This window comes from Lepidochelys kempii, chromosome 3 (assembly GCF_965140285.1).
Source record: "Lepidochelys kempii isolate rLepKem1 chromosome 3, rLepKem1.hap1, whole genome shotgun sequence".
NCBI lineage: Eukaryota > Metazoa > Chordata > Testudines > Cheloniidae > Lepidochelys > Lepidochelys kempii.
The window spans coordinates 99,935,029-99,958,260 of record NC_136382.1 but is presented as its reverse complement, the minus strand read 5'-3'; the positions used below and the strand labels follow the sequence as shown (position 1 = coordinate 99,958,260).

Genomic DNA, 23,232 nt, shown 5'->3' with positions numbered 1-23,232 from the left:
TAAGATGCTTTTAGAAGGGTAAACCCAAAGCATAATGAGCAGGCAGTTAGAAAACAGAGGTCGCTAAGGGACTTTCATCTAAGACCTAGAGGGACTAGAGCTTAGTTGAAAGACACTCTGAAATTTCCAGGATTGGGGCCAGATCCTCAGCTGGTGTAAATTGGCAAAGCTCCAATGATTTTAGTAAAACTGTGCTCATAAATAGCTTTTGGGAATATGGCCTTGGAGTGTCTCGTGCCTGATCCAACACTCACTGACAGATATCCATTGGCTTTAAAGGGAGTTAGACTGAGTCCGAAGCAAGCTGGGCATGTCTTTCTCTTGTTTTCTGATTATGCAGTATGGTTATAACAAATTCCCACATGCCTTGTGGACATCAGTTGACTCCTTTGCTTGAAGTTTACCATCACTTAGCCAAAAGAAACCTACAGGCGCTTTTCCTGCCACTATCCCATCACCAACTTCTACCTTTCTTTCCTGGGTGACTCTTAGCCTGAGAACCCCCCCCCCCCCCCCCCGAGTATGACTGCATCACTAGCACACAGGGGTAGAGATGCTACGTGGATGTAACCTATACAGGTTAAAAACAACTTCCCCTGGAAACTAATATGCAGACAGCGCAGACTGTGGACCAGTGGCGTAGCGTGCTCCCTCTGGGCCCGTTCATGGTTGCCCTGCAAGCCCGCTGTGTCAACACAAAGGGGCTACAAAGCAACCCCCAGGGTATATTCCCAGGTGAAGAATGCCCCACTCCACAGGTGCCCCTTGGGCAGGAGGTGTTTCAGGGCAGGCAAGAGGTGGGGCATGGATTGGGGTAGGAGGGGCATGCTCCTGTGCCCCACCTATTTCCTGGCTTCTTTAAAGTTCACAGAGACCATTAAAACTGGGGCAAAATTCATGGCAGGCTTCAGGGTGAAACTGGCCTTGAGGACCCCAAAATCATGGCGATGCAAGCCACCTCCTTCAGGCTCTGCACCAGCCCTAGCCTCAGGGTAAGAGGGGGATTCAGCCCTCTGTGAAGCATGTCCACTGTGAGACACTTGAGGCCAGCAGCATTTATAAATTCTTCCTGGCTGGCCCCAGGAATGCGGATGTCAGTCAGGAAAGAATGAGGCATGGTTGGGAGTGGGAGAGAATGGTTCTCCTTAAATGGAGACTGCCCCGTACATCTGTCCAGGAAGGAGCATGGATGCCCACAAAATGCCCTAGTGATTCCCAGAAGTTCCTAATCCCCCTTTCAGCACTGAGGTGGAAGAGGGGGAATGATGGAAATGTGAAAGATGTTTGTTTGCTAGTTTCAGCTTAATGCACACATTAGTACAACATTTGTTTCCCTAACTTTTCATAAATATAGTCTACTGTATTTGAGCCTGTTCTGCTCCCACAGGAGACTGTGGCAAAGCTCCCATTGTCTTCAGTGGAATCAGGATCATAGAGTATCAGGGTTGGAAGGGACCTCAGGAGGTCATCTAGTCCAACCCCCTGCTCAAAGCAGGACCAATCCCCAACATTCAGGCTCCAAACATTCCGTGTAGTAGTTTTCCTATTCCAAATTGAGAGAAAAATCACCCCAAACCCAAAATACGGTCTATTTCTGCCTCAGTTACATAAGTCATTGAAGTCAGTGGCAGTAGTACCCTTGTAACTGAAGGAAAAATTGAATCTCGTTAAAGGTAACTTAAAGGAAAAAATGGAGCTGTGTCCTTATTTGCTTCTTTATGGTGTATAAATAAGGCCTGAAACATTTTTTCAAAAGTTTTTCTTCCTGCTTTTTTTTTTTTAATGTTAGAAATAAATGACTGTGCCACGTGGAAGACTCTCTGTTTGGAGAGCTAGTGAAACAATGACAATCTAAAACCGTCTGTTAGTTTGTGGGTACAAATTCAGTGACCAATTAGCATTTTGGAGGAAGAACATATTAATTAAAGATTAAATCGCTCTACCCCTCCAATAAACACGTGAAGCCTAACATTTACGTAAGTCATAGTGTACAGTATACATAGAATCATAGAATCATAGAATATCAGGGTTGGAAGGGACCCCAGAAGGTCATCTAGTCCAACCCCCTGCTCAAAGCAGGACCAATTCCCAGTTAAATCATCCCAGCCAGGGCTTTGTCAAGCCTGACCTTAAAAACCTCTAAGGAAGGAGATTCTACCACCTCCCTAGGTAACGCATTCCAGTGTTTCACCACCCTCTTAGTGAAAAAGTTTTTCCTAATATCCAATCTAAACCTCCCCCACTGCAACTTGAGACCATTACTCCTCGTTCTGTCATCTGCTACCATTGAGAACAGTCTAGAGCCATCCTCTTTGGAACCCCCTTTCAGGTAGTTGAAAGCAGCTATCAAATCCCCCCTCATTCTTCTCTTCTGCAGGCTAAACAATCCCAGCTCCCTCAGCCTCTCCTCATAACTCATGTGTTCCAGTCCCCTAATCATTTTTGTTGCCCTTCGCTGGACTCTCTCCAATTTATCCACATCCTTCTTGAAGTGTGGGGCCCAAAACTGGACACAGTACTCCAGATGAGGCCTCACCAATGTCGAATAGAGGGGAACGATCACGTCCCTCGATCTGCTCGCTATGCCCCTACTTATACATCCCAAAATGCCATTGGCCTTCTTGGCAACAAGGGCACACTGCTGACTCATATCCAGCTTCTCGTCCACTGTCACCCCTAGGTCCTTTTCTGCAGAACTGCTGCCTAGCCATTCGGTCCCTAGTCTGTAGCTGTGCATTGGGTTCTTCCGTCCTAAGTGCAGGACCCTGCACTTATCCTTATTGAACCTCATCAGATTCCTTTTGGCCCAATCTTCCAATTGGTCTAGGTCCTTCTGTATCCTATCCCTCCCCTCCAGCGTATCTACCACTCCTCCCAGTTTAGTATCATCCGCAAATTTGCTGAGAGTGCAATCCACACCATCCTCCAGATCATTTATGAAGATATTGAATAAAACCGGCCCCAGGACCGACCCTTGGGGCACTCCACTTGATACCGGCTGCCAACTAGACATGGAGCCATTGATCACTACCCGTTGAGCCCGACAATTTAGCCAGCTTTCTACCCACCTTATAGTGCATTCATCCAGCCCATACTTCCTTAACTTGCTGACAAGAATACTATGGGAGACCGTGTCAAAAGCTTTGCTAAAGTCAAGAAACAATACATCCACTGCTTTCCCTTCATCCACAGAACCAGTAATCTCATCATAAAAGGCGATTAGATTAGTCAGGCATGACCTTCCCTTGGTGAATCCATGCTGGCTGTTCCTGATCACTTTCCTCTCATGCAAGTGCTTCAGGATTGATTCTTTGAGGAATCACATCCTCTGGGACATCCATTATGTTCTCCAGGAAAGACCAGACTTAACCTTTCTGATGTTCCCAGGATTTTTTTTAAACACAAGCCTTCTTTATACATCACAGGGAAGCAAAATGACAGTGCAGGCCCAGTTTTAAAACACACCTTTTGCACGTCCCCTTTAATATCCAGTATTTACTTTTTTTTTTTTTTTGGTATCACACTCACATTTCTGTCATATGAAACTCTGACCGCAACTGGTAAATTGACAACCCAGCAAATCTACTTCCTCTTACAGCTGTTTCCTAGTTAATAAACACAAAGCAATAGGATCAGGACTGCACAAACATTAAACCCCAAATACGAACAGCAGCATTTCCACATGTCTTTGAAGCTTTTATATCATTACAAAGATATCAATACCCAAAAAACAAAAACAAAAACCAAACAAACCCAAAACTTCCATCTAAACAGAGGGCTGAAACAGGAACTACTGTATTACTGTTTGCTAACAACAGTTCTGTTCCAAGCTGATATTGGGCAAAAGATGCATGGATCAGACAAGACACATTAACCACAACATCCTGATAAAAATAATAATAGAGAAATAAGAACCCTATTTCCCCTTTTACCATTTAAAAAATCAGTTTAAATGTATTAAACACCGGGGCCAAATATATCTGTGGTGTAATCCAACTGAATTCAGTAGACTTGATGCAGAGCTGAATTTGGCCCTAGAAGTTTTGCGATTCTAAGACATTTGATATCGCTTTGCTGAATTCAGCAGCTCCAGTTTCAGCTTCAGCTTGATCCTTCACATCTGCTCAGTGAAGCCTTTGAGGTTCTAACACAGCTCAGGCTGAAGCTACTCTGAAGAGAGAAACTGGTCAAATATATATATTTTACAACTATTTTATTCTACTTCTCAAAGCTTTACACTCAGTTGTGAGTAGAATAAAAGCATACTGCCTCCCCCCCAATCAAAACCGTTCCTCTCTTTGGAGCTGCTTCAGTCCCTGCTGAATGGACCTCAGAGTCCTAACTGAGTGCTAGACATTATGGCTTACTCTGAAACTGATGCTGCTGATTTCACAGCTTGAAGATCTTAAGGCCAGCCCTTCCATGTGAAGAACTCCAAGAGTATGGCCCTGGCTGGGGCAGTTTGCATGGAATAGTTTCAGCTCCAAGCTCTCCACAAATAGTTTTACTTTAAAATATAGACTTTTCAAACCAGTATGGGCCACTTTTTTAAAATAAAATAAAACGTTTTATTTTGTAATTTATTCTTTCCCACACTGTTTGGGTTTGTAATGTTGGGAGACAGCAGCACTGCTTAAACCCTTCTCTGGGCCGGGGGGAGCAGAGAATAGCTGGAGTGCAGCACCATTTCAGTTGCACCTTCTCCCTTATCCAGCCTATCCCCACCATAGCCCTTACACTAGGGTCAGTGAGCATGAGGTGGTACAGAGAAGTTGCTCAAGGTGAGGCTATTTCCTAGGGGGCCATGTCTTGCCCCTTTTGGAGTAAGGAATTCAGAGACATCTGAGAATTGGCACCCCTAAGTTTCCCACAATGGTGAAAATAAAGCCATCTGTTGGATGTTTCATTACACAACAGCTAGTCTGTACAAACACATGCTCTTATTATGGTTTCCCTCATCCTTCTGTCCCACTTCCCATTCCATTGTTTTTCACACTCACTTGCAGCATCTTGTCTTTAAACAGATTGTGAGCTTTTGGGGGCAGGGACCAGAGGGTGACATCCTAGCCCATTGAAGTCACTGAGAATTTTGCCTTTGATGTCAGTGGAGCCAGGGTGTCTTCCAGCATGCTTGTACAGAACCTCTCACAATGGGACCAAAATCCTGATGGGGAGCTTTGTGGGGATACCAGGTTACAAGTAACAATGATGCTGGTGGTGGTGATGGTGTCAGAATGCTCACCCAGTCAGAGCCATTGACTGACTGGGTTCTCTTTGATACTTTGTGATAAGATAAATTGTTTTGTGTATTGACTGGAATTTTTCTTTTGCAGAATAGAATATTTAAAATTATTTTTCCCCCTGAAAACACTTTGCACCCTTCTCTTGTCTCCTGATACCAGTGACACATTGGGAATGAAAAACACCTGGTAATTACCTATAAAAGCAGGCTGTTTCTGGGTTAAATGGTAAAAGAACTGCCTCTATTTAAAAAACAAAACAAAAAATGAATTATTATTCTAAATCATTTGTTCAGTGCCCAGTTCCTTCTTGAGGGCAACAAGGAAAGAGAAGTGGTGCCACCATTACGTGCTCCCACTCTTCTCTGCCCAGCTTTTTTTCACGGAAGCGTCTCCGTAGTGGCTTTGAGAGATTCAGGCTCTACACGATGGGAAGGGGATAAGAATGTGAGGACTCAGTCACGCTTTATTGGATTCCCACACCTGCACCCCCATCCCACACACCAGTTTCAGACCTGCAGGACAAAGAACTGGTGTTCAGGGTTGCCCCGTGAAGCATGGCCGCTGAAGGAGTTGTGCAGTTAATGGTTGCAGGGCACGAGAGGAAGAGAGGAGGATGGGAAGCAGATCTGAGGCAAGGGACTTCTGTGCAGAAGCTGCTTGGTTCTGGCAGATCCCAGGAATCTCTGGTTTATTTGGGATAGAATGATAGAATGTTTTGCCTTTTCCATGAGGGATAAGGAGGAGGTAAATTCTGCCTCTTGGCAGAATTATTCCAGTGCAACTCCATGAGATGAAAATTCTCGGCTGACATAGCTCCAGTCATTGGAGTTACACAGCAGAGATTTTGCCCCAAGAGTTTCCACCCCCTGCACAGGATTAACATGTCTGGAGTCCTAAATATTTACTTTCATGCAAACCAGAGGAGGAGAGAGGCAATATTTGAAAGTGCTGATGACTTTTTTCCCCCCCTTCTGTTTTCAGATTCGGACTTCAGCCTCGGTATCAGTGAAAAGACCAGCCTGCTTGAGGATGTGCCAGTTTCTGAAACGGATATCAATTTAGAGATTTCATTTGCAGAGCAGGCAGCCAATCTCAAAGACAGCTCAATAGGCAAAATGTGCAAAGGCAAAGAGGACGATACGCTACTTCCTGTAGGTGTTTCTCATTCATTGCTGTAGTCATTTCATAAACTTTATTTTAGCCTTTTTGACATTGTTTCTGTGATATTGGTTGGAACAAGAAGATTCAGAATGCTATAGCTTTATTTTTTTCAGGCCCCTAGAGATCCTTCTCTCATTGGATTGGGTCCCTTCTGTGTGTGTGTTATAGGAGAGTAGTATTCGGCCCTTAATAAGTGTGGAAATCTTATGCCTTCTATTTGCCAGTACCTTTTCAACGCTGTACCTTATCTTAAAGAAATTGAGGACTAGTAATGCTTAAAAATTAGGACTTCAGCCTGACATGGTCTGCTCAGTAATAGTTATTTTCATTGCAGTTCAGAAAACTCAGGTTATATTTATTGGGGTAGACCTTCAGCTAGATGTTAATGGAACTCTGACAATGTCCACCAGCTGAGGATCTTCACCATTTAGTGTTGGCCCTAGTTCCTTGCTCACTACACTAATAGGGGTGAGGTGCCTTGCATCACTTAATAGAGACCTCTTTTGTTGGTTAAAGAGCATTGATGGACTCCAGCAGAAGTTTCATGTGGCCCACTGAGGTGAAAGGGTGAGAATGAAGAATGGGTTGATCTTTACACTTGTAATAGAGATGTACAGTTTGGGGATGGGTCCCTTTTCAATAGATACGTTGATCATTTCTGGATTTCACATTTTCTATGCTTAATCATACTGCTTATGGCACCTGCTAAGGTGCCCAGCACATAACACATGAGCATGTATAAAAATGAGGCATTTTAATCCTTCGGAAAATATTTAATTTTTGTTATAACAAAAAGTCAAGGAATATTTCCAAAATGTGAGGATTTGTTTCTCCCTAGTTCCACATTCCCATCTGTCAACCGATGAGTCTTATTCTTAATAAGGGTAAATCAATACTAATAGCCTTAGAATTTCACAAACGTTAGAAACATGCACTCACACACACTACAAATTAACCATTTTTTAAAAAATAGCAATTTTTTTTTGTCATACACTGTGTGCAAACATGTCTGAGTAAACTCAGTGCTTGGAATAATAATGTTTCAATTTTCTTCAAACACTCAATTTAGATAAGCACACAAACATTTCTGCCAGTAATAATTACTGAACATTCCCTTAGTTTTAATACAATAAACCTGCTTTGAAAAATGTTTGACTCACACTTCAGTAATGCAGAAAAAATCAGGAATGGAAACTGTGGCCTGGCTTATGAGAAGTCTTTGATTCAATTGTAGAAGAGTCACACATTCAAAGAGCAATTTACTGGAGTTTTACTTATTGACTGTCTACATACTGAAGTGGCTATGGCCTTTTTCATAACCTTAGGGATGAACAATCCTAAGGCAGCGAAACATTTCAGAAAAGGAGTGATCTGACTATTGATATGTGTGATCTGTAAAGACCTTCCCTCCCTTACCCAAAATATTCACATGGTCTTATATATTGATTTGAAAAAAGAAGCGTATAAAGTGTGTTAATTAAATCCCAAGCAGGAAGCTGGTTACATCCACCAATCATAAATAAGGGCTGGCTCAGCAGCCACGCAGAGTTTTCAACCCCAAATTCAGCTATATGTCAGCCAACTGAGACTAGAGGACCATGAAGGTATCAAGGGCCCTTTCCAGCAGAAAGAACTCCATGCCTAGCTTTTGAGTAATCTTCCTGCTCAGTTCTTGGTCTGTTATACTTTAAAAGAGATGCATCCAGCCCTTATCTGCTAGAGTTAGACTTCCTGTATCACAGGAAGCAGCAGTAAAGTCAAATAAGCTCTTATGGGCAGGGCTCATCTTTTTTTTCTGTGTTTGTACCATGTCTAGCTCAATGGGCCTTGCTCCATGACTGGGGTCCAAGGTGGTATGGTAATACAAATAGTAAATAATGAGGGAGGGAACAACAGTGAGCCCCCTATTACTAATTTTTTATGTGGCACCCAAGAATGAGTGAGGTGTAAGAGAACATGTAAGAGAACAGGTTCCTGCCCCAGAGAGTTTATCGTCTGTGACCCTGATCCTACAGTCAACTGCATCTAGGCAGACTTCTGCATTTACTCGAAGCCCCAGTGAAACTGGAACCTAAATAGACAACATAAAAAAGGGAGAACAGAAAGAGATACCACCCAGAAGTGCATACTAATCAAATGATCTGCGCTAGACAGGGTTCCATCCATCACAGATTTGCTCTTTGCAATCAGATATGGTCGTTGCAGTGTATAGGTTTTTCCACGCAAGCTTTGAATATGCAAGAAGCATGGGGAATTTACACGCTGCAGATAGCCTGCTTTTTAAACTATAAAAGAAAAGGAGTACTTGTGGCACCTTAGAGACTAGTCTCTAAGGTGCCACAAGTACTCCTTTTCTTTTTGCGAATACAGACTAACACGGCTGTTACTCTGAAACCTTTTTAAACTATGTCACTCTCCTGTTGCACCCAATTGTAGCAATGTGTTTCGTTACAAAAGTGGAGCCACAGTAGCAGAATGGCCTTTATACTTGTCACTTTTCTTTGTCCTTCAATGTGTTGAGATTGTTTATTTGCCATGATGCAAATCCTATGTTCTAGAATTTCAGATTGCCAAAGGACAAAACGGGTACCACAAAGATTGGTGATCTGGCTCCTCAGGACATGAAGAAAGTCTATTCATTAGCACTGATTGAGCTAACTGCACTGTATGACTTACTCGGGACAGAATTCAAGCAACAGAAGGCCATAAAAATCAAAACGAAAGGTGAGTAGTACAGTTATAAATTCTTTAGAAACAAATGGGTTTGGGTGGGGTTGTTTTTAAACAATCCCAAAAGGAGAGATGTACATTAGCTGGTAATGTCGCCCCTGATTCAGCATTACACTGTAGCCAGGGAGCTCTTGACTCTCTCCACATTTAAACAGCCTCATGCACATCAACTGTTCCAGCTAAGGAGGATTTTAGGGCTAAAATCCTCTGGCAACTAACTTTAGCAGGCCAGGCATTCTAGGCCAGGCACTGGGCAGATGTCTTAGGGAGCAGGGGAAAGGAATCCTTCTGGTAGTACTATAGTATGATGGAAGCGTTGCTTCAGAGCCTTTCAGAGATTCATAGTTTCAGAGCTTCCAAGGTGAGAAGGGACCGTTAGATCACGTAGGCTGACTTCCTGCATCACACAGGCCATAGAATACCATTGTAATTCCTTCTGTTGTGAGCCCAATAACTTGTGTTTGGCTTGACAAAAGCAATTCTCCAGCCCTCTCTGTTCCATAGTCCCTAAAGCAGCCCCTTTTCATGAGGATGGGAGGATTTGCTTAAGAGTAGATACTTCCTCATCACCCTTATCCTGTTCTATTGCATTGTGCTGAGCTCTGTATAAGGCACAAAACGTGCCATCCTATATGGTCCCTCCACATTCAGCCTGCACCTCTTGCCCACGGTAATAATTTGCCATCTTTCTTCCTGTAGTAACTTATATTGATGTGCCCTAACAGATCCTGCATTTCCTCAGATCGCAACCTCTTTTAGGTATTTGCAGATCTGTGCTTTTCTGTGTTGTGTGTTGGAATGGTTTCATACACACTAGGGGGCAGGGGAGGGGGTCTGTTAAGGCAGTTCTTGTAGAAAGTCACTGTGGCATCAAGGCACTGGAGCCTATGTATGATTCTGACTCCTTTTCAAAAACTAGAAATACGTGGAAACCTATTTCAAGTTGCAAGAGGTTTTCAGTGTTTTGGTAGTTGTCTGCTTTTCTGACCTTCTGCTAACTGTTTTACAAGAGCTCGAAATGTATTACCAGTTAATCACAAACCCACTTTGGGCAAAGCCCTGTTGTCAAGGTTCAGTGGATGTGACAGTGAAATAGCTCCCTTTAAATAATTGAAAGCAACAGAGAGCGTTGAGAGACATACAGCAGGATACAATTGATTCCTCTGAATACACTTTTCACTTTACAGTAGCAGAAAATAACTTTTTAAATGCAAAAGCATACACACAACCATCTTTGTGACCTTGATTCCTAAATGAATTTCCACCCTGCAGAAGTGCCTGTGCTACAACCAGTAGAAAATGGTGTGCAAACAAAATACCTTTTTCTCTTGATTTTTTTTATTGTGTATTTAAATAGGCCTTCTTACCAAACCAATGTAGTTTTAATTTAACATTATCTCTGGCATGTTTTTGAAATGACTGCCAGCAGGGAAAACAAGTAAATTGGCTAAAATAGTTTGTCCTGCACCCAAACCAAAAAGATGAACTTGATTTAGGGGCCCCACAACAGTGTGGGAAAGAGGCAACAGAATGTCACCCTGCCTCCCAGGAAATGGAGTGGCTTGACAGTTGCTATTCCCACGTCAAGGGTACAGGACCCTCTGTGGGGATGTCTATAGTGCATGTGGGACCAAGCCCCTCAGCCTGGGCCCACAGACTCATGCTAAGGGGGCTTGCACCAGTGTGCTAAAATAACAGTGTAGATGTTGCTTTGATGCTGTGACTCAAAGCCTGAGCCCGAGCTCCAGCCCCAGCCCAAGTTGCCATATGAAAGCAAAGTCTACATAGCTATTTTTAGCATGCTAGAACAAGTCTGTGGACCTAGGCTGGGAGGTTTGCTCCCAGATGCAGTGTAGACATACCCTATAGCTTCTCTGTGTCTCTCCTCTCTCACCTGCAATGTAATTTGCCCAGAGCATCCATGCGATAGTGGGAGGATGCAGGAAGTCCATGCATTTTTTTCACACCTCTGCAGCATCTTCATATTCCCACCTCATGCAGCATGGTTTGGCCACTGGATACATGCGGTAGTGGATCCACTAGCCATTTCCCTTTGCGTTTGGGTGGTTTGAGATGCTGGAGATGCTTTTTGCTCTGCTGCAAAAAGGGAGGGGTGAAACCTCTGCATGGGCTTTCTGTAGCCTGCACCTCCTCCCTCACCACAGCAGACCCACATGGGTTCTGCTATCTAGTAGCTCAGTGAGCATGCACAGGAAGGATTGTGCGTGTGTGACTGTGTGTGTGAGTGTGTGTGTGTAGTTGTGAGTGCACGTATTTTACAGACAATGGCCTGTTTTCAATATACTTGTTAAATAAGGCACACTCTAAAGAAACTCCTTATAGCAGGGCAGGGCAAATTTTTTGGCCTGAGGGCCGTATCGGGTTTCTGAAATTGTATGAAGGGCCAGTTAGGGGAGGCTGTGCCTCCTCAGACAACCAGGCATGGCCCGGCCCCTGCCCCCATCCGACCCCCCTGCTTCTCAGCCCCTGACGGCCCCCCCGGGACTCCTGCCCCATCCAACCCACCCTGTTCCCTGACAGCCCCCTGAGGACTTCTGCCCCACCCCCACCCCCCTTCCCTCTGTTCCCCTGACTGCCCCCCGCCACCCCATCCAACCCCACCCACTCCTTCCTGACTGCCCCCTGGGACCCATGCCCCATCCAACCACCCCTTCTCCCTGACCGCCCCCGGATCCCCTGCCCCCCCATCCAACCCCCCTCTCCTTCCTGACTGCCCCCCCCGGACCCCTGCCTCATCCACCCCTCTGCTCCCTGGCCCCTGACTGCCCCCAGAACCCCCACCCCTGCCTGCCCCCTGCTGCCTCATCCAACCCCCCCCCTTACTGCCCCCCCGGGACCCCTGCCCCCATTCAACCCCGCTGTTCCCCGCCCTCTGACCGCCCAACCCCTATCCACACCCCAGCCCCTGACCACCCCCTGAACTCCCCTGCCCTCTATCCAACCCCCCCTGCTCACTGCCCCCTTACCGCGCTGCCTGGAGCACCGGTGGCTGGTGGCGCAGCTGCACCAGGACAGGCAGCCGCGCAGCACAGAGCACCGGATCAGGCCACGGCTCTGCAGCTGTGCTGCCCCAGGAGCTCCAGCCCCGCCACCCAGAGCATTGCGCCTGTGGCGCAGTAAGCTGAGGCTGCGGGAGTGGGGCTGGGCTAGCCTCCCGGGCCATGTTTCAGAGCAGCAGCCGTGTTAGGTCTGTATTCGCAAAAAGAAAAGGAGTACTAGGGGCACCTCAGAGACTAACCAATTTATCTGAGCATAAGCTTTTGTGAGCTACAGCTCACTTCATCGGATGCATACAGTGGAAAATACAATCTCCTCACTGTATTTTCCACTGAATGCATCTGATGAAGTGAGCTGTAGCTCACAAAAGCTTATGCTCAGATAAATTGGTTAGTCTCTGAGGTGCCACTAGTACTCCTTTCCTCCCGGGCCAGGAGTTCGGGGCCGGGCAGGATGGTCCCGTGGGCCGGATGTGGCCCGAGGACCATAGTTTGCCCACCTCTGCCTTATGGTGGCTCATTTGACACTTATTGTTGACATTAGAGGTGATATCATGGTTCTATATTCACACCTAAAACCACTAAAAACCGCCTTCACTAAACAACGATACTGCACCAGAGAAGTAGATATATACCATATGATAGAATGGGCAACCCAAATGCCTGGGAGAACCTGCATCAGTACAGAAAAAAACCTCCACACGAGAACCCATACAGGGTGTCATCAAACAATTGCAACCTATATTTGATGGGAACCACATCCTGAAAGAAATTTTCCTGAACCCCCTCTTCTGGTCTTCAAACAATCCCCGAGCCTTGCCCAGCTCATTATCAGAAGCAAGCTCCCCACAGACCAGGACACACCAACTCAAAGTGAAACCAGATGCTGTGAGAACAACAGATACAAAACCTGCAGACATATCTCCACTGCTATGATGATCAATACCCCCCACAACACACTTTTTGAGATCCATGTGATTATAGTGCATCTCGAAAAAGGCATGTTTTTATATGAAGATTAAAGCCAAGTCTTGTTCCATATTCTTTGTAAGCCCTGGTTAAAAATGGCCATTATCTCATCTCATCTATTTTTACATTGCTGTATGGGCCTATATGTTTATGATAGGACTGCTCTGCCTTAGATAAATATTAATCAGAGTGAATGGTGTTTGAGAGAGGTACACTGGCAAATTATTGAATCTTAAAGATTGGTGTGTTGGAATTACTACACATAAGAACATAAGAATGGCTCTACTGGGTCAGACCAAAGGTCCATCTAAGCCCAGTATCCTGTCTGCCAACAGTGGCCAATGCCAGGTGCCCCGGAGGGAATGAACAGAACAGGTAATCGTCAAGTGATCCATCCCCTGCCACCCATTCCCAGCTTCTGGCAAACACAGCCTTTTACAACCTGTGGTGTACCTCATCCAGGGTATCAAATGCCCCAACAACAACTACGAGGGTAAAACCAGGTAATCACTATGCTTTTGAATGAACTTACACAGGAAAATGATAAAAAAACAAAGACACCCTATCACCCGGGGGTGAACACTGTTCCCAAAGCAGTCACTCCGTAGCTGACTTCTCAGTCCTAGTTCTCAAAGGAAACCCGCACAACACCTTCAAAAAGATGTCCCTGAGAACTTAAATTCATAACTTTGCTAGACTCTAAAAACCATGGACTTAACAGAGACACTGGTTTTATGGCTTATTACAACAATTTGCAACACACCCTACTATTTGCTAGCTCTTAATTGCTTGTTTCATTTTAAATCGTCTTCTACAGCATGTGTGAACCCCTTATGCTTAACCATCTTTCTCACCTTGTATTTAGGCTGGGAAATGCTGATTATCTTCTTCCAACCTGAGGAAGACATCTGTGAAGCTTAAATGCTTGTTTCTTCCACCAACAGAAGTTGGTCCAATAAAAGATATTACCTCACCTACCTTGTACCACTGTTCTATACACAGTTCCAGAAAAACGACCATTAACCTTATCCCAGCAGAGTAGTTACAAGACACAAATCTTTAAGGTTCAATAATTTGCCAGTGTACCTCTCTCAGAAACCATTCACTTCTGATTAGTATTTATCTAAGGCAGAGCACTCTTACCATAAAAATATAAGACCATATAGTAATGTAAAGTTAGATAATATGATGTAATGGCCATTTTTTAACCAGGGCTTACAACGAGCATGGAACAAGACTTGGCTTTAATTTTCATATAAAAAAATTCCTTTTTTGAGATGCACTGTCAACCAATTTACACTATAGGATGCAAAAAAGCACAATGAATGCTAACTAGCTCTTCTTTCAAAACACAGAGGGAGAACTGTTTAGAGTAAAAGTGGATTATAATTACATCTATTTCATTTTAGCAGCCAAATTCTTGGGAAGCTTACTCAGGCCATTTGCATCTAAACTTGTATTGAGTGATAAAGATCTGCATCTCTGGGTCATCAACACCACAGTTTTCCACAAATCAGAATCATGCAGATGGTTCATTTATGTATTTTCCTTCACTGTACTTGCAGAATGTGTGGATGGCAATTTGAAGGTAAAACAGAGGACTCCTCATTTATGGGTGAAGGAGGAGATGAACGAGTGCTTTGCTTTTAGCCAAGTGCTTTGTTTAATCATCCTCTGAATTACTTGATTGATGAAGACATTCAGATATGCTGAAGAGAAGGCCAATGGCTCTGAATGTATTGAATGGGCTTATCTCTTTGAAAATGTGTTTTGTGCCACTTATCTCATGTATTGGAGCAGATGTGGATAGTGTCTCTATTTTTTTTCTTTGTGTAGACTCTGGTCTTTTTGGTGTCCCACTGTCAGTTTTGCTGGAACAGGATCAGAAGAAAGTACCAGGCACCAGGATACCACTGATCTTTCACAAAGTGAGTAGGCATGAACAAGTCCGTTTGTTACAAACCTACTGGATTCCAGAAGTGATAGCATTTGTCCTGGATTCATATGCTCACTATAATCAAGTTTTTACAGTGACATACTATCTCTGTACTGTGAACCTCAAATGTAGCATTCAACTCCATTAGAAGGGACTTGTAGCTTTTATTAAGGGCGGTGCTTTGTACTATTAATGCACTAAATTGGATAAATGGCCTTTGTACAGTTCTCTACTCCACTAACTTACTTTAGTGGAGTTAGTGAAATAGAGAATACAATTCAGCAACTAATTATAAGTTGTTTACATTAGAAGTATTGTGAATTGCCATTGGCATGCTCCAGTGCTAGAGCAGAGTAATTAATTAGGACATCTAGTGAATTATTATTAGAAAAATACATTACTAAAGTGTATTAACTCAGCCATGATTTGGTCAGGGTTTACTAGTAAGCCCGTGAAACCAGATGTCCAAAGTCTAACACCATTCCAGGCCAAATTCTGTTTAGCAGGAGTTGTAGAAATGAAATCATAGGAGAATAGGCCGTTATTTTTCAAGACAAATCATTGAAGTTCTGGAGAGGCCTTTTAGAGGTTTTTGAGAGCTTTTTTATTATTTTCTCCCACCAAATCAAAAGGAAACTTCTAGTTATTTCCTATCCCTCTCTAGGCACTACTGCTACATCATTCGTGCCAGAAATGACATTTTAGGGACTATAAAAACCCAAACCAAACCAAAACACACTTCTGAAGAACAATTTTTTTACCTTTGATGTGGACAAGATTGTACCAAATGGACAGTAATAAAAAAAGAAAAAGAAAGTCCCCACATCCTCCAAATAGGTCTTCACCCTACTCCACTACAAATGACATATACTGGTCACTACACTATACCATCAATATATTCAGTATAGTTTTTCAGGAAGAAAGTTCTACATAAACATTTCTAGCAAATACACTTAATTTATTTGCTGTGTGATCTCATCTTGATTATAATATTTTTTTGTTTAAATGGGGAAATATGTGAATGGATTTTCCATTTCTCCCTTCTCATTTCTGCATCACATCCACTACTGGACTTGGGGGTTCATAACAAATTAAGAGAGAACATTTTCAGGCATTTTAAAACATTGGTTGCACATCACTGAAACAAACCAATTCAACAGGAAGATTTTTTTAAAATAGGCATCAATTTTGTAAAAATTGTAAAAAGCCCACTGAAAGGCTTCTGACTCCTAGCCATCACCTCCCCTGAGTGGAATCCTGCATCTCACTCCCCTCTGACCGCAGATATAAGGCTGCACCGCTCCCTGACCTATACTGTGATACCCCAGCAAGCCAGACTGCCTAACAGGCCAGCACCTCCACTTTGTTTTCTCTCCAAGAGCTATGCCCAGTGTATTGCCCGTAGTTACAAGTTAAGTTACTGCACAGATCCTTCTAAGCAACCACATTTATTCTTATGGTAAAAGCGTTACAGAGAAAACATTAAAACAATAAAACATGCTGGAAAGCTTACCAGAGGTCACCCCAACTCCAACCTTAAACACCCACAACTAGGTTTCCTCCATGGTTATGACTTCATCCATCTTACATCCAGAACCAGAACAGAGGCTGGGCAGATGAACCATTTCTTTATACAGCTCAGGCCTTGGGTCCTGGCCTTCTGTAACAGGTAATAGGTAGACAGTGACCTTCTCCTCAGGCATAGCTTCAACAGGCTGGGTTTTTGCATAATAGGAGTTGGAGAATTTGCATTAACCTCTCCCTAGGGATTTCCCAGGAAATCCACTTCATATTTATTGTCCAAAAAGTCCATACTTGTCAGACACATTTTCAGTATTGTCTTCTGAACTCTTAGGTATCACATCTATCACATCTCCCCCCTAGTGAGGTTACAATAATCCCAGCCCAAAATAATACATAAACTTAACACAAGAAGGTCTTCCAAGAATCTTGCAGGAAATTGCCATATCAGTCACATACATGATATATAGTATAAATCTTTTACAGTGATTGTTCTAGTTCATCTAAGCCATGCATAGGATTAGCAATTCATTTGAGTCTGTTATGAGTCCATCAGTATTAGTAAACCTGAAGCCTTTTCAGTGATTGCAAGCTCTTAGATCTTCCTTGGTAAAGTGGTAAATGACAGTGTACATGGAAGTTAATATAGAGTCTTTCGTACTACAGTAAATAGTTTTTATTAGTGCAGATTTTTAGTGTGATAAGCAATTGGTGGTTTACTTTTGAAATCTGAATAATTCCCTATCTCTGTAGAAAGTGTTGACTTTACATTTTCCCTTTTAAAAAAATGCTTAATAGTGTACATGAAAAATAAAGGAGCAGTATCAGGTGTTCCTTGTAGGACACATATAATTATATCCATGATAATCCACTTTGCAATCATTTGTATTCAAAAACAGATTTCACTGTTCTATATTTATCTCCCAGTAACGTTTTAATTCGCACGTTGGCTTCATGCAGCTTGGTTCTGTTTATTGACAGCTGATTTCTCAGATAGAAGAGGCAAGATTGGATACAGAAGGACTTCTTCGAATACCAGGAGTAGCAGCAAGAGTAAAGGTAAAATATTGCATGGACTCAAAACCCTGAAAGTCTAGACTCATTTGCTGTTTTTACTTTTGTCTTGTTAACACTTTTATAATGGCAAGATTGGCAATGAAATCTTAATAAAACTACATACAAACCGATTTGATTTAAACTAGCCAAGGAGATGGTATTTTGATCCAGATTACATTTGGGGAAGAGGTCAGGAGGTCAGGTTTGAGGCTGAATCAAAGCTAAGGTTCAGATTCTGCTGTACCAAAATCTCATGAATTGTTCTCACAAGATTTCCAACCTCTTTGTCTGCACCTGAACCAGGTGAGCCCCCTGAGCCAGATGACTAGTGGGCTGCTATGTAGGCTGTATGCCACTGGAGGATAATATTCCCTGGCCTAATTAGGTCATCTTAAGGGCGAGATTCAACTTGTAGAATAGCACTACACAGCCAAATTGCATAGAGAATCTCTCCCATTATCTCTACAAATAGCATTACTAACTGCTCAGGTCACTATTCACAGTCTCTGTTCACATTACAGAGTGACTACTGACTACACACAAACCATAACTCAGTATTTGCTTTAATGCAGAAAACCAAATACATGGTATGATTTACACCAAGATGTGGCCTGTTATAAGAATGGTATAAAGAAACCTTAAATTCTAAACAGAAAGAACATTTAAATGGATTCAGCTGCCTCAAGATATCTGCCAGCCTCTGTCATGTAGAACTTTGTCCAACAGCTGCTTCATTAGAAACAACTGAAGGAAAAGAATATTATGGAAACTGACTTTGTTGATTTACCAGTAACTAAGATGCTTCATGACTTTGCTTAATACTTAGTTTCCACTTTCCAACAGTTTCACATTTTGGGGGTGATTTTGTTTGTTTTTTATTTTGTTTAATCCGGGGAGTGTTTCCAGATAAGAGATCATTCACTAAGTAACTGCAAAAATAATGAGGATCAAACATGTGGAAGAATTTCTCCTTTGAATGAACCTATTGCTTTTGTAAAACAATGAGCATGATCAATGTTTTACACAAACAGTAGAGAATTTAACAGAAAATAGTACTCTGTGGTTTCTTTGAAATTTTATTATCCTCTAGAAATCAATAGAGAATTATAGAATAGTTTTAGAATTCTATCGGCTGGTACAGAAAATCTCCAGTAAGGAAATAATGGTGTGGGTTGGTGCTTCCTTTTAAATTCTATAGCAATTTTCCTTTAGGGTGGACAGTTTAAATTTCATCTGTTATGCAGCACATTTGCCTGTCTGCTAAAACGCAATCTTTTTATATACATGTATAGTCCCTCCCCCAGGGTGTGGCTGAAGTGCTTCCCTTTTCCTGGTGCTTGTTATAACCCACATCTGGAATGGCTTCTCCTCTCTCCTGGATTGGTCGGGTCCTGGATTCTTTTTCTTGGTGCCCAGGTGCCTCCAGGTCTCCTAAGCCATCCAGTAGTCCAAGAAATTAATGGAGTGAAATCTGAAGCAGGAGGCACAAATCTGGAACAGCAGCTCTGTGATATGCTCCCACTCCTTCTGATCCCCCCGAAGACTCTCCGGTATGGTTGTCAAAGGGTCTTGATGACTAAAGCAGCCTTCCCACTTAGAACCACGCAGTTATATCTGCATAAGACAATGCTGAAGCAGTCAGTGTTACTAGATGCTGCTTACTCTCCATGCTGTAGAACCCAATCCCCAGCTCAAAACAAGGGCAGGTTTAAGCTCCAAAACTAGTGAAAACTCCCATGGGAGCCATTCAGTCGGGACTTGAACATCTGTGCACATGCCTCATGATTGGTTGGAGATTCTCCACAGATGTCAGGCCATCCACAGGTTTGGATATTTCCTTGTGCTGCAAGAGGAAGAGGGGGCCAACTTTGCCTCAGCAGAAGGTATCGGTAGGAGACTCTTTGAGTCTCAACTTGCATAATTATCTGGCTCTTATCAGGCTCTTTCCTGAACAAAGTATTATATGACCTGAGGAAGGACTGCAGGATTTGGCCCTATGGGTATGCCAGTGCCCTGGGAACAGCTATGTTGTCTGGTGCCTATTAGCATTTGGTTTTAGCTGCACACTTCTAATACTTCTGGTCCAGAGTTTATCTTTTTGTAGCAAAGTAGCAATAGCAGGTGGTGCTTGAATGATAATTTCAGATGTCTTTTTTTCAAAGGGTGGAAAGGATGCTATATGGGAAATGCACAAATCTTCCACCAGCATGAATAAAACTCCGCATTGAAGGTACTTTCTGTTCTGCTCTCTTTCAGAGTCTTTGCCAAGAACTGGAAGCAAAGTTTTATGAAGGGACTTTCAACTGGGAAAGTGTAAAGCAACATGATGCAGCAAGTCTTTTAAAACTCTTCATCCGAGAACTGCCTCAGCCACTGCTCACTGTGGAATATCTCAAAGCTTTCCAGCATGTGCAGAGTAAGCAGCGTCCCTTCTGGGTCTCAGATTTACAGAGGCGACACCACAAACAGCAGCGTCTTAAACACAGAGAAGGGAGTTATCTCAACAAATACACCTTTGCTGTGAAACCGTTTTCACGAACAATATGTGAGCCTGAACAGTACATTAAATAGTAACAGGATTAATTCTGTCTAGAAAAGATTGGCTGTTGCTGATTGGCTGGTGTTCAAATGAGACATTTTTCGCAGAACATTCATTTATTAGCACACATGGGAAAGAAAACACTCAGATTTATATAATAGTATTTGGGAAACACTAGGTGAATTATAAGGCATTATCTGCTAGCTTGAGCTAGAATTCGAGTTTTGCCCCAAAACTGACTCCCGTCCATGCACAGAATTCTCTAGCTTTAGTTAAGTGGTGCTTTATGCTAGAGCTAGCTGGCTTGTCCAGGAGATGTGGGTTGATGCTCAAGTGCTGCTGACACCTGAGCTAGGAATGCAGTGGGGATGCAGTAGCTCGAATAGCAACTTGCCATCTGCTGAGCCAATAAATCGGTGTAGCACAAGTGTTTTTCAGTGTGGTTGCTCGTCACTGGAACTAGGCTAGCTTGATTGGGGTAACTCAAGCTCTCTGTTTCAATGAAACAAGCCCTAAAAAACTACAGTTAAGGTAGTAGCAGTTTATAAATGATCATTCTCTTTAAATAAGCAACAGGGAGGAAGTTACAGTTCAGCAGGAAATCAACCAGAAGATAAAATATGCTGCTTCTGCTAATATTTGGAGGATAGTTGGTATCTATTTGCCAGAAAAAAAATCAGAGCTGTTGATTGCCATCAGTTCCCCAATAATCGGCCAGTTACTGTGAGAATCTACTCTAATGTAGCCTATTGACTAATAAAGCAGCAATCTGGGCAAGAACACACATCAGTTGCTTTAAAAAGAGAGTGTGTGATACTGATTTTGCAATTCCTTAGAAGTCCAGCAGGCGTGGGGAGCCCCTCTTTTATTAAATCCTCCAGCCAATGCAGGAGGGATTCTGACAGGTTTCAGATGAATCCATTTCCTGTTGTCCAGGACCAGAAGAACTGGTCACTTTTGGAGGAAGCCATTAGGAGGATCCCAAAGGGTCGAGAGAGCAAGAGAGAGACACACACACACATGATATCTTTTCACATGTCACAGGAAAGTGGCCCAGATTGCAGAGCACACATGACACAAAAGTCATGAGGGGGTAAGGATAAGGGTTTAAGCTACCTTTGTGCACTCCTTATTCTGCAGACAGTGAGCTATAGGCCAGTTCCTAGTTGAAACTTAGAGTTGCCCCTGGGATGCTTTAACTTGTGTGGGCTGCCACTACCCCTTGGGGGGCTGTTCCAACAACCAGGAATTGCTGGGAACTAAGAAAGCTCATGCTCAAATAAATTGGTTAGTCTCTAAGGTGCCACAAGTCCTCCTTTTCTTTTTAAGAAGGCACTGTCCATGTCCTTGTTCCACTAGCCATGCTGGCAGCCAGGAGAGGGTCATATAGGAGCTCTATGATGGCTCTACCACATCCAAGGAATCCTCACATGATTAGATTAGGTCCACAACATATAAGTCTGTTTTATGCCAAGGATGATGGTGCAAAATAGACTAGAGGATCATTTGTTTTTACGTAACTATTTATTTTAAATTTGCCTGTCTGTTCTGCAGGTTCATGTACAATCAAATAAGCGCAATTGTTACAGAATAGGAACATCATCATGACAGTTATCAACACCATCGCAATACTGCTATTATCACTACTGTTATCACTGCTGGGTCACTGCTGCAACTGCTGTTGCTCATCAACATTACGTAGAAAATCTATGAACAGGATAAACTTGACATTTTACAAGAAAATTTAACTTAAAATCATGCTTTTTTTGGAGGAAAAAAATAAAACTTTTAAAGAAGTGAGATGTATATGCTTCCTTGGCAGATCTTCCAACTAAGAAGCATCAACTGCAAGCATTGAATCTTCTGGTACTACTCCTACCTGAAGCAAACAGAGACACTTTGAAGGTTAGATTGGTTATTCACTTTTTAAAAACAAAGTATGCATTAGAAAAGTGAGCTTATTTTTTATGTATCTATTGTGAAAAGTTCAAGTACCTTTTAACATTTTAACTAACTGGTTGTTACTTTTTTCATATTTGCAGTAACTTAAGACAGAGAATAAAATTTTCAAAAGTGTGTAAGTGACTCAGAAATCTAAGTTTCATTTTCACAAGTGACTTGAGCACTTAGGAGTCCAAGGTTATGTCTACACTGCCGTCCCAGACGTGATTGCAGCTTGGGTGAACATACCTGCGCTAGCTTTACCCTAGCAAGCAAGGCCAAGAATCGCAGTGTAGATGCTGTGGTGCAGGCTTCAGCAATGCAAGTAGGTAGCCACTGCCCTTGGTTGGCTTGTAGACGTCACACTGAAGTTCATCTGCATCTACACAACTATTTTTGGTCACGCTAACGTGGGTATGTCTATCTGAGGTGTAATCGCACCTCAGATTGCCGTGAAGGCATACCTTTCGTCTCACTGAAATTCTGCGGGACTTAGAGTCCTAAAGTGCCCGAGTCACTTTTGAAAATGAGACTTGCGCTCTTAAATCAATTAGGTGTTACAATCTAAATACCTTTAAAAATCTGGGCCTTAAGTACTTCTGAAAATTTTACCAGAGATTCTAATAATAATAATCTTGTAATGAACCACCTCTCCTTCAAACTTCCTAATCACAATCCCAATTCAGTACCTTTTCTGCAGCAGCTGTTGCTGGTTTACATGGCAAAAACTATTTTAGAATATCATAGAGATAAAAAGGAAATAAACTCACTTGAATGTGATGGGTGGGGTTGTTTGACTATATCCCAATTTTTTATCTGTACTGTTTATGTTCCCCTTCTGTGAATTAGGATTTCCCCTGGATACCAACTGCCCCCATTGCTCTAAACCTTCCAGATCACTTTGCTGTTTGGTTCTGTTTTCCTCTGCGAAGCTTTGGTTTTGGTGACTGTTGAGATTGCACCAGACAAAGAAAAATTTTAGAAGAGCTGTATATGGTGCAGAGTTGCTTGGATAGGTGGTTTTTTTCAGTCTAGTTTGACAAAAAACCACTGGAAATGCACAGAGGCTGGGCTAGAAATAGCTGAAAGTGTCATTGCTTAGAGACTGACAGGTGCTTT

General features: G+C 42.8%; 1 protein-coding gene across 3 annotated transcripts in view; it reads left to right on the top strand.

Moving 5' to 3' along the window:
- Positions 1 to 23,232, top strand: part of ARHGAP18 (Rho GTPase activating protein 18) — a 121,521-nt gene that overhangs the window by 80,328 nt on the left and 17,961 nt on the right. For all 3 annotated transcript variants that reach the window (XM_073337273.2, XM_073337272.2, XM_073337275.2), the window contains exons 5-10: positions 6,225 to 6,394; positions 8,963 to 9,128; positions 14,957 to 15,048; positions 17,559 to 17,636; positions 19,890 to 20,049; positions 21,995 to 22,077. In XM_073337273.2, the coding sequence (XP_073193374.2) occupies positions 6,225 to 6,394; positions 8,963 to 9,128; positions 14,957 to 15,048; positions 17,559 to 17,636; positions 19,890 to 20,049; positions 21,995 to 22,077 (749 nt within the window). The remainder of the gene's footprint in view (positions 1 to 6,224; positions 6,395 to 8,962; positions 9,129 to 14,956; positions 15,049 to 17,558; positions 17,637 to 19,889; positions 20,050 to 21,994; positions 22,078 to 23,232) is intronic.